The sequence below is a fragment of the Eurypyga helias genome, unplaced genomic scaffold (genome assembly GCF_000690775.1).
Source record: "Eurypyga helias isolate BGI_N326 unplaced genomic scaffold, ASM69077v1 scaffold14618, whole genome shotgun sequence".
Classification (NCBI taxonomy): domain Eukaryota; kingdom Metazoa; phylum Chordata; class Aves; order Eurypygiformes; family Eurypygidae; genus Eurypyga; species Eurypyga helias.
In genome coordinates this window covers 581-11,164 of record NW_010267640.1, presented here as the reverse complement: position 1 = coordinate 11,164, position 10,584 = coordinate 581, and the positions used below count along the sequence as shown (strand labels likewise).

General features: G+C 50.6%; 1 protein-coding gene across 1 annotated transcript; it reads left to right on the top strand.

Moving 5' to 3' along the window:
* Window positions 1-6: 6 nt before the first annotated feature.
* Window positions 7-8,920, top strand: ADCK2 (aarF domain containing kinase 2; the record flags this gene model as incomplete). Its single annotated transcript, XM_010157506.1, has 8 exons — window positions 7-543; window positions 1,277-1,423; window positions 2,936-3,064; window positions 3,884-3,979; window positions 5,180-5,431; window positions 6,864-6,992; window positions 7,590-7,643; window positions 8,777-8,920. Coding segments are annotated over 8 exons (1,488 nt in total), but the record flags the coding sequence as incomplete, so codon positions are not given.
* Window positions 8,921-10,584: the final 1,664 nt, after the last annotated feature.

Here is a 10,584-nt window from a genome sequence, read left to right as displayed (position 1 = left end):
CTGCGGAGGGCGGCCGAGGCCGCCGGCCCCACCTGCGTCAAACTGGGCCAGTGGGCCAGCACCCGCAGGGACCTCTTCTCCGAGGCCTTCTGCGATGAGTTTTCCAAGCTGCACGTCGAGGTCAGCCCGCACCCCTGGGCCCACACCGCCGAGCTCCTGCGGAAGGCCTTCGGCGAGGACTGGGCGGCCATCCTCAAGTTCCACAGCCGGGAGCCGGTCGGATCGGGCTGCGTCGCCCAGGTGTATAAGGCCTATGCTGACCTCACGGCCCTCGCCGGCTCCCAGGCTGAGGAGCTAGCGCGGCGCTCGCAGTTACGGTCCGCTTTTGAAGCGTGGGAAGTGTCGGGCTTCAAGGGCCTCCTCAGGTGGCTGAGGAGGAGGAAGAGCGAGATGTGGGACGAGAGGAGCAGGGAGGAGCTGGGCCCAGCAGACTCTTCCCAAGGACAGCCTGTGAGTGGGATGTCCCTTACGGAGCACGTGGCCAAACCACTCCTGAAGGCAAATCCTTCCTCAGCCAGACATCTCACGCCGGTGGCCATTAAAGTAAGTCAAGCAGCTGGCTGGTAGGTGTGGGATAGTGGCGCTTGCTAGATGAGGATGATCAGATCTTAATTCCCATGGAGATGATGGATGATTCCCTGGCTAGGGCCAGGTAGAGCGAGAGGGGGGATGCTTGTCTCCCTCGGTGTCTTTTCCCAGTGCTTTGGTTCCAGCCAGCTGCAGCTCAGACTTGGGGTGGCCTTAGCTCTTCCCAGCCCAGAGACCTTGAGCACGCACGCTGCGTGTGGCACCTCTGACGTGGCACGTGGATACCGGGAATGACTGTGAGGGCCCAGTTTATATTAAAATAATGAATATTAAGTTTGGTTTCACCTTTCAGAAAATAAACCCTTCTCTCCTCACACAAAGAAATCTGGAACAGAAGTTCTTTCCAGCAAAGTTTACTTAAAGAAACCTTACGTTTGAGCTGTTCCAAGTACTAGTAAGTACTGTGTGGCGCTGAGAAGGCGGGAGAGCAAAAGCAATGGAAAATGGCATGGGGTGAGACTGTAGGCTCCAGCACAGATACATTCCACTTGAAGATTATGTGTTTCTTTACAGCTTAATCCATGGCAAAATATGAATTATTCTGAGGGCTAGGGGAAGCCGTGTTAGGTCCCAGTTTTAAAGGCTGGGTTCCGTCTGTTTGGAATGCTCTGCTGTAGCTGACTGAAACAGGCCACCCTTTTTACAGCACCTGGGGAGTTGATCTTGCCCCCTGTTCATTTTTGTGCAGGTCCTGCACCCTGGGCTAGTCCACCAAGTCCAGATGGATCTGTTTCTCATGAAGATGGGCAGCCACATCATTGGACTTCTCCCTGGATTCAAGTGGCTCAGTTTGACAGAGGTTGTGGAGGAGTTTGAGAAGCTGATGATTCAGCAGGTGCGTGCCAGGCCATGCTCCCTATGTACTGCAACAAAACTGCCCTTTGTCTTGCTACTGGCTGGCTCTAACTGTTGACAGCGCTACTTTTTAAAGGGTTAGATGCAGGCTTGCTTGGTACTCACGTTCTCTCTTCTGCTCAGTCACGGGATGCTGCTGTAGGAAAGCCTGCATGCTCACAGAGTAGAAAAGGCAAAGCAATGAAAAAAATGAAACAACCCATATCAGATTTTAAAATCTTCTTTTAGGCTTGGCGTATGTTTTCTGGTGAACAGCCTGAACGGTTAGCTAGCTACAGCCACAGTCCTTTCTGCAGCATGGTGAAGGATGAGCACTGGTGGGAGACCTCTCCTTAGCAGAAGAATCTCTCCAAACAAGTGCTCAGACGTGTATTTTTTCTTCTTAATCCTACACGTACGTTTGTAATCCATACTCGCTGGTCACATTTGTTAGCCCCGAGTTACATACATTGGCATAACTAATCCCCTGTCACGTCAGTTAATAACACGCTCTGCGGTGTATTGTCATCAGACTCACAGTGTCGGTAAACGTAAGCTTTGCCAATAGACCTGAAAACATGTTCTGATTCACTAACGTCTTCTGAAGACACAGTCTGAAACATCCTTACTACCACACTTACACATACTTCACTGTAGTCTTAATTAGGCTCAAGTTTTTATTAAAATTAACCATTATCTGCTAATTTCATTTTTGTGCTAGATTGCAGAGTCTGAAGTTTGCTTTAAACTTTTGAAAGCCTTAATTCTTCCCTACCGTTGCAAAAAATCTATGCAGTAAATCCATGTTGTAAACTGTTGACTGTATTCGGAGGTGACTCGAGGTAATTAGTCCCAATTTAGTCCGGCAGATTTGGTGGATGAGGATCAGGAGAGGAGCATCAGATAGCCTTGTTGTGATTTCCCTTAATTTCTCTTTGAAAGAACAAGAAATATTCCTGGGTTATTTCCCATTTGCAGGTGAGGGAAGTGAGGCAAAGTTGTCCTGCCTCCTTGAGCAGTAACAATGGGCAGGAGAGATGCCCTTGTGTCAAGGCACTGGATCCCCGAGGAGCTGGGGCCGGGACTTTGCATAGTGGATTGTTTTCTACGTGTTACGTTAAATTTCTTCCTGCTGTGGCTGCCTGTCTGTGGAGCGAGGCTCAGGCTGCAGCTCTTCTACCCTCTCTGCCTGCCTTGCTATTTGGACAGTAAGGGTTGGTTCAGGATCTGTCTTGCCCTTAGAAAATAAAGCAGTCCTGGTCTTTTTTGCGACACCATGCATATAGTAAGTCACCCATATCTGTAGGTGCTGGGATGGGGGCCATCTGTTACTCAGTCTGTTACTCTATGCTCTTCCACCAGGAAAGCTATAAGCATGTAAGGAGCTGGCTTTCTGACTAGTTTTGTTGGTACTGAGTATCGCACCATGCACTTAAAACCTCATACAGCATCCTGAAGATCTAATTTTAATTGAATCTAACTCCCAACCTGCTTTTTCTTTTTCTGCCTTGAGATTGACTTACGCTACGAAGCCAGAAACCTGGAGCGCTTCCGACAGAATTTCCTAGATGTTGATTTTGTTAAGTTCCCAACTCCCCTTCGCCCTTTGGTAACGACAGATGTTCTAGTGGAAACATTTGAGGTGAGAATTGCAGCGTCTGGGCGCGGTGGTAGCAGTGAGAAGGCCCTTAGGAGAACATGCCAAGGAGGTGTTTTCCGAGAAGGAGCGATCAGAGGCAGGACGATGCTTTTCTCTTACTTGCTTTGAGAGATTGGTGTCCTTCCTCAGTGTCTCTTCCACTCTCTGTTTGTAAACAGTGCATCCCAGAACACAGGTGGCAGACAGCTCCATACAGAAGCGAACGCTTGGCCTGAAGCCAGGCAGACCAGCAGTTTGTCCCACCACCATGTGCTTGCCTGTGCTTTGCCAACCAACACCAAGCTTGGAGTCTCCCCTGTGGTGGGTCAAAGCGAGGAGCTCAGCCATCTGACACGTTCTGATGTTTGCCTCGCTTCCCCGGTGGACGTTTGAGTCACAGACCAAAGCTCCTCTCAGCCTTAGTTTTCACGCGTGTGATCTTCGCAAGAGTCTTTTTGTCCCACCACCATGTGCTTGCCTGTGCTTTGCCAACCAACACCAAGCTTGGAGTCTCCCCTGTGGTGGGTCAAAGCGAGGAGCTCAGCCATCTGACACGTTCTGATGTTTGCCTCGCTTCCCCGGTGGACGTTTGAGTCACAGACCAAAGCTCCTCTCAGCCTTAGTTTTCACGCGTGTGATCTTCGCAAGAGTCTTTTTTTTCCAAAGAACAAACCCTTGCTTCTCTGTTCTCCGTCACATTAGGTACAGCCTCTGTCGAGCAGGTCCTCTCTAGGGCACTGTTACCGCCTCCCCTCCACGCTGGGCACCTAGGTGACGGTGTGGCTGAAGGCGTGTTTGACGCCAGCTCCGTCTCTGTTTCAGGAGAGTGAGCCTATTTCACGCTACCTGCACGCGGAGATCGCCGCCGAGCTGAGGCAGAGGCTTGCAAAGATGGGCATGGACATGCTGCTAAAGATGGTAGGCACTTGGCCGAGGCTGGAAGGGAAGGTGGTTGTCCTGCAGAACCTATTCAGCTGGAGTAATAAGACAGTAGGGCTAAAGAGAGAACCTGTTTGCTTCCCACATCTCTCCATACCATTCTCTGATAGCATTCCCTCCGTGCACTCAGGTAGAGCTGTACCTTTTGGAGCCAGCCCTTGGACACCAGGGATCTCGTGGTGACCCAGGGCTTGGGCTGCTAGGGTGCTGTGCACTCCTGAGCTGGCAGAGGGGGGTGTGTGCTTCATGTGCCGTGTAAGACAAGATCCGAGCAAAGCCTGGGCTAGATCCACCACTGCTGGAGACTTCGGCACGGAGCTGCTTCCGCTGCTGAAGGGCACTTTGCTTGCACACTGTAGGGTCTCCTGGGCAGCTCCATCAGTGCATTGCTTGGGAAGCCCACTGATCTATTTAATGAATAGTCACGTTCCCCGAGTGCTGTGAAGTGGTTAGCACGTACACTGCTCTCTGCAGGCTATGGATGCGACTCCCAGGGAAAACAGCTAGCTAGCTTCTTCATTTATTGACCCCTTCCTCCAAAACTGCCTTTTTTTAAGGAAGATCTAAACGTGGAGTAAAGAAAGCAAACCTGTCCTGAATCAACTTATGATTCAGCTTCTGACTGTCTAGTTCTTTTGTGGTCAAAATAATGACAAGTGGATTCTTGTGAACTTCTCTGGATATGGCCCAGGATATGGTTGGCTTTCTGGGCTGCCAGCACACACTGCTGGCTCACGTTCATACGTTTGTTCCTCTTCTGTCTTCCCCGCTTTTCAGTACAGTTGCAGTGTGGGTTGATGTCCCAGACTGGACAAACTGCTCTGTTCTCCGTAACCCACACCGCTGAATGGCGAAGGGCCTATCTTACTGCATTACTCTTTGCCAAGGCCCACCAGCACACACCCAGTTCAGGGTTGATTGCCGAGACTCCTGGCAGTCCTACCTGACCTCTAGGAAATGAACAGGATTGCTTTGCAGCTCTGCCGACTCCCCTCGAGTGAGTAGCACCGGTGTGCTTCAGCACAGCTGGTGTGCAGCAGAAGCTGTTGCTGCCCGGGGCGATGCACATCGGTCGTGACAGAGAACAGCTCAGAAATGCACCTCTGCTGGTTTCCCGGGAGCTGTAGCATGGGCAGCTTTGGTTGGGACGAGCTGCACTGAGACTTGCCTGTCCTCTAGGTCTTTGTCGACAACTTTGTCCATGCTGACCTACACCCTGGGAACATCCTGGTTCAAGGCGTGGCCCACGTCAGCACCGGCTGCCAGGAGCAGACAGCCATCGTGGACCTGTGCGACACGCTCGTGGTGGAAGTGCAGCCGCCCCTGAGGCGGCTCTGCCTGGTGCTGCTGGACGCGGGGATCGTGGCGGAGCTGCAGAGCGCCGACATGCAGAACTTCCGGGCGGTTTTCACGGCTGTGGTCCAGGGCCAGGTGAGGTCACTGTCACGGGGCTGGGAGCTGAGGCTGGGGAAGGGAGACGCCTGAAGAGTGACAGCCAAGTGGTGGTTTTCTCTCTATTTCCCCAGACAATCCGCCCTGAGAGAGGAGACTTGCTAGTGTGGAAGCTGTGCCAGGCAGGGATAAGAGTTAGCTGCAGCAAGGAGGCTGCTGGAGTGGAGCGATGTCAGTGGCCCAGGAAATGGAAGGTGTTAAACGGGAAGCGTTGGCTGCCCCTCCCTGGTTAGGACTGCCTGGGAGCCACTTGTGTTTGAGGCTGTTGCAGAATCTGCCAGATCTTCCTAGAGAAGAGGGAACGGATTAACATCTTGGTCTTCCGCACACGTTCCCTTCTGCAGCCTGGCCGCTGGGAAGCCCATGTGCCATCCTCCAGCTTGCTGCCGTGTCAGCGGTTCTGGGGAGCAGCAGCAGAACAGGTGGGGGCTGCTGGCCTCCGCCAGGCTCCTCTGTATAAGGGCAACTCCTTCATCCTCCTTTCCGCTTAATTCAAATACAGTCTCCGATGGACTGGAGGCTGCAGTGCTGCTGTCTCCTGTTCATTCTGGGAACACGCCGTGCACACGCTTGCACGCTGCTGTTGCTCAGTCGTGGGTTGTATGGCTTACCAGAGTGTTGCAAGGAGGGAGACATTTTAACTTGGTCTGTTCAACCCGCCGAAGCATAGCGAGGGGAGTCAGTGCTAAACTGTGCTTAAGCCCATCCTGTGCTGCCGGGCACTTCTCCGCTACTAAGCAAAGCTGCAAACATTGGGTTGCAAGTCCTTCACGGCTCGGGCTGGTGTCATGTGTGATCTGCAGGTCAAAAACTTCTGCACCGCCTCATTGCCAAACCTGGGGCCTCTGGCTCTGTAAGCTGCTCTCGGGCACGTTTTCCAAGAAGAGCTATAAAGCCTATCACACGCGAAGCTTGGGTATGGCTCCCCCTTCTCACCAGGCATCTGCTGGTGCCAAATTGGCTCCCTCCTCCTCTGCAGTTTGCCAATGGAAGGTTGAACTTGGCCCATATGGGAGGTTAATAGATGCCCTTCTTTACACCATTATCTCCTCTGCTATGAACAAAATGCCAGCCCTGTGGGCTTTATTCCCCCCACAAAACTTTTCCTGACTACCTGAGATATCTTTGTTGTATTCTACCCTAAAAGACCTGCAAGAGAAATAAGCAGTAAGCAGGGTTTTGCCAGATACCAGCTAAGACTTTTGGACCAGTTCTGCTCTTCCTGCACCTGCTTATGTTGATTTGGTGGGTCTCCATCACTGGGACGGGAAAGCGTAGCCTCGGGGGTTCTCCATGCAGGATGCCTCCTCCCTCGCAGCAGAGGCCTTCCAGGGACAATGATGCGCAGCTCCCGTAGGCCTGCTGGCACCAGGGATCGAGTCCAGAGTCTCCTTTTCAACTTGTTTCGCAGGGGGAGAGAGTGGCAGAGCTGATCCTTCACCACGCCCGAGCTAACCAGTGCCAGGACATCGAGCGATTCAAGGCAGAGATGGCAGAATTAGTCACCAAGGTCCGGGGGAACACCATTGCCCTGGGAAAGGCAAGTGCGCCACGTCCCACCTGCCCTTACCTGTAGTTCAGCGCAACTTGGCTTTCAGCGATCCATGTGGGAAGGGCAGCTCTGATCCCATCAGCACTGCCAACCGGTACTGGGCACTTTTAGTCTCTCAGGTGCAACAAAAGGCCGTAAAATACTTCCTTATTTCCTTCTCATTAGAAAAAGCATGTTTGGGGTTGTTCATTTTGTTTTTTAAATCTCCAGTATCTGCAGTTCCCCGTGAGGAACAGCTGAGCCTGATGTTACAGCTTGCCTCCTGTTAGCTAAGGCCAGCCTGGGCACCTCAGGGGGTGTAGTAGGGTGGTACCGAGCAAACTAACGTGTGGTGCGTGCTGCTGTGACATCAGATGTTCCCGGCCTTCCTCACCTGGCCCGGAGCAGAACCATGAGTCACAGCCGAACTCCTTATCCCGGGCGGGGTGTGGGGATCATACCTGATGTTGGCTCTTGTCAGCCCAATAATCTTGTCCCTCCACCAGAACCAGATGCTAACAAACACTTAGAAGAATCCTGCCTGGCTCAGTCTTCTTGACCAGGGTTGTTTTCGATGAGCTGTTAACTTCTCCTTTTGTGTTCCAGCTTCAGGTGGCAAATCTCCTCTCCAATGTCTTCAAACTGCTGATGACCCATAAGGTGAGGTCCTGTCACTGCCTGCCCTAAAGAGCTGGAAGTTCAGCTGGGGAGGGAGAACTACTGGGAATGTGAAGGGCTGATGGGGAGGAGGGGGACTGCGGGAATACATCCGAGTGTTGCAGGCAGGGTTCTGTCTTAGTACTGCATTTAATGGTTGATATTATTTATGAAAAGGAATGGTTCTATAGCACTTAGTTTTCCCTATTTTTTTTATAGTCCCTTTGAAGCAGAAAATGAAATCTGGTATACGTTCCACTGGTGTACCATTGATGTTTTCTTCCCTGGACCTCTGTCTCAATATGGGGTTGTGTAAGAGCACTAGGCCCTTCTACTGGTTTGCTAGAGGCCTCAAAAGTGAGAAGCTGTTCACGGGACAGAGATTCCTTCTCATAACTGACAGTACATGGGGAACAAGTTTCTGTGGTTGCAAACAGCTTCGGAAATCAACGGCACTATGGTGGCCTCAGCGAGGAGGGGATGAGGTTGTCAGCCACAGGGCTGCCCAGCCTGCTCAGGGCCTCTCTAAACATTCCTTAGCTAGAGGGTTTTGTCATCAAGCCTCATTCAGCTGGTTTCTAATAACGTGAAATGTAATTTAGACCCTTAGAAAGCAAGTCCTCCCAACTCCATGAATTCTTACTGGTATGCCTTGAAACAGCCCGGGTGCCTGGCTGAGAATGGGGGAGGGGCTGATTCAGAGCAGAGGAACACTTCCTCTGTGATCTGTGGGGGTCTTGGGGCCACTCAGAAGGGGAGCTCCCCGTACACAAGTGCACGTGTCCAAGTATGTTGGATACTGCTGCAGCTTATAGCCACGTTAGCGATGGTGAGCACTCCTGCTGCTCCACTAGGGAAGAAAAGAAAATCCCATTCCCCTTCCTGGAACTGAAGAACACTCTTGAGTTCCCTTCCTAAGGGAAGGGACTTACCCTGAAACTGTTGCCTTATTTTTGAGCCTGCTGCTGGATTTCAGTGAGTTCTGGAACTCCAAGTGATGGAGCTGCAGTATAGTTTGGGGTGTTTGCGTGCTCTCCTCAGCCTCTTCCCTCTCAGCTGAGCCAGTGCTGGTGCCTCTGTGGAATGGGCTCGGAAGAAAACATCCACTGAGTTCACGTAGTCTCTTGTGGTTCCAGGTGAAGCTCGAGAGCAACTTTGCTTCCATCATCTTTGCCATCATGGTTCTGGAAGGTCTCGGTCGTTCACTGGACCCTGAGCTGGACATCCTAGAGGCAGCTAAACCGCTGCTCATCAAAACTGCAGCTTCTGCCCTCAAATAGATGCCCGTGGTGCTGCCCTCACGCTCTGCGGGGCTGCCTACACTGTCTGGGAGCCGGCAGAGGAAGAAGCAGAGGCTGAGAAGCCGCGTGTACTTCGGGGATGCATCCTGCAGTGGCTTCTCTCCGTTTGTGTTGCCTTCAGTTGTCTTGGCCAAGCACCGGGCATGGGAGGAGTACAAGATCTGTTCCAGAAACCAGGAAGACTGGGCACACTGGAGTGTTCCGACTCACTACAGAGTTGTTGAGGTGCACAAGGGCACCGCAGCCTGATGAGAAAGGCAGTCTCACCTGTCTGAAAGTCTTCTCAAAGATGTTCATGGATCAGGGCTGGTTTGACATGTATCAGCTTACATAATTAATTTACCGACTTAGTGTCGGTGTGGTATGAGGAATAGTTCAGCTTGAAACAAGCCAGTGAGCCTTCTTGTCTTTTGTACTTTTAGCTTCTACTTTTACTGTAGGAGCGTCCTGGGATCCTGCATGGAGTGGTCTGTTCCTGCTCATTTGGGGTGATCGAAACAGACCCCTCCATTTGATTATTGTTTTTTTCCAACTTCTGTACTCTAGGACAACACTATTGGAGTCGGGATCATAAAGAGCAAAATAAAATACTTGCCTATGTAAAAAGCCTCACGCCATGATAAAATACAACTTTGGGGAATGATTGTACTGGTCTGAGTTTATTTTTTTCCAAGGCTTAAAAAAAGTTACTGTTTTCCCTCTCTGGGCTTCCTTCCTGCTCATCCTCCTCTCACCCTAGTCAACTCAAAACCTTAACTAATATGCAGAATCTTGAGGTTTGTTTCAAGCAGTTTGCAAAACAAGGATTTTGGGCATTTTCCTAACGGATGGAAAACACATTTGAATGTTTAAAGCTAAATAAAGCCAGCAGAAGAGCTAGCTCATGCACGGCTTTTACAGCCAATTATTTTAATAACAGTATTAAAGTTATTTTATGGCTGTATTATAATAGTGAGAAACAGAGTCTGTGAATGACTGGAAATGCTGTAATACTAAACACATTCCCAGATCTACCGTACGTGAAACCACGGCAGCACCGGGTGTCTGCAGCGCTCCGTTTTCAGATGGTGGAGCAATGAAGAGAAAGTACACAAGCAGAAAGTCTGCTGGTTTATGATGAGTATAAAAAAGTGATTAATGACATATAAATGAAGTCTGAAAAATGTTCTGATTCTGCTCAATGGGTTTCATGTATTTTCCTTTAATCATTACATATTCCATTTCCAAATGCTTAAGGACAAAGGCAGCATTTGGAAATGGAATATGTAATGATTAAAAGCAGGAGAGTTTAATCTCTTACAAGTTTTAGGCTTGTTTCTGTAGGCCTAGGTAGCCTTCAACTTGTACCGAGGAACGCTGTTGTCCTAACTAGCACAAGGTTTTCCATAAATGATCACTAAGAAAAGACAAAAAGCAAGCAACCCCCAAACTTTATATTAAAGAAAATCTCCGTGTGCTGCCAGCACCCCCTTTCCCTGGGCAGTGTGGAAGCCCCTGCCTCCTTCCAGCCAGCTGTGGCACAGCGCTGGCCTGTGCAGCCCAGGCCCACTCCATCAGTTTTGTCCTAACTAGCACAAGGTTTTCCATAAATGATCACTAAGAAAAGACAAAAAGCAAGCAACCCCCAAACTTTATATTAAAGA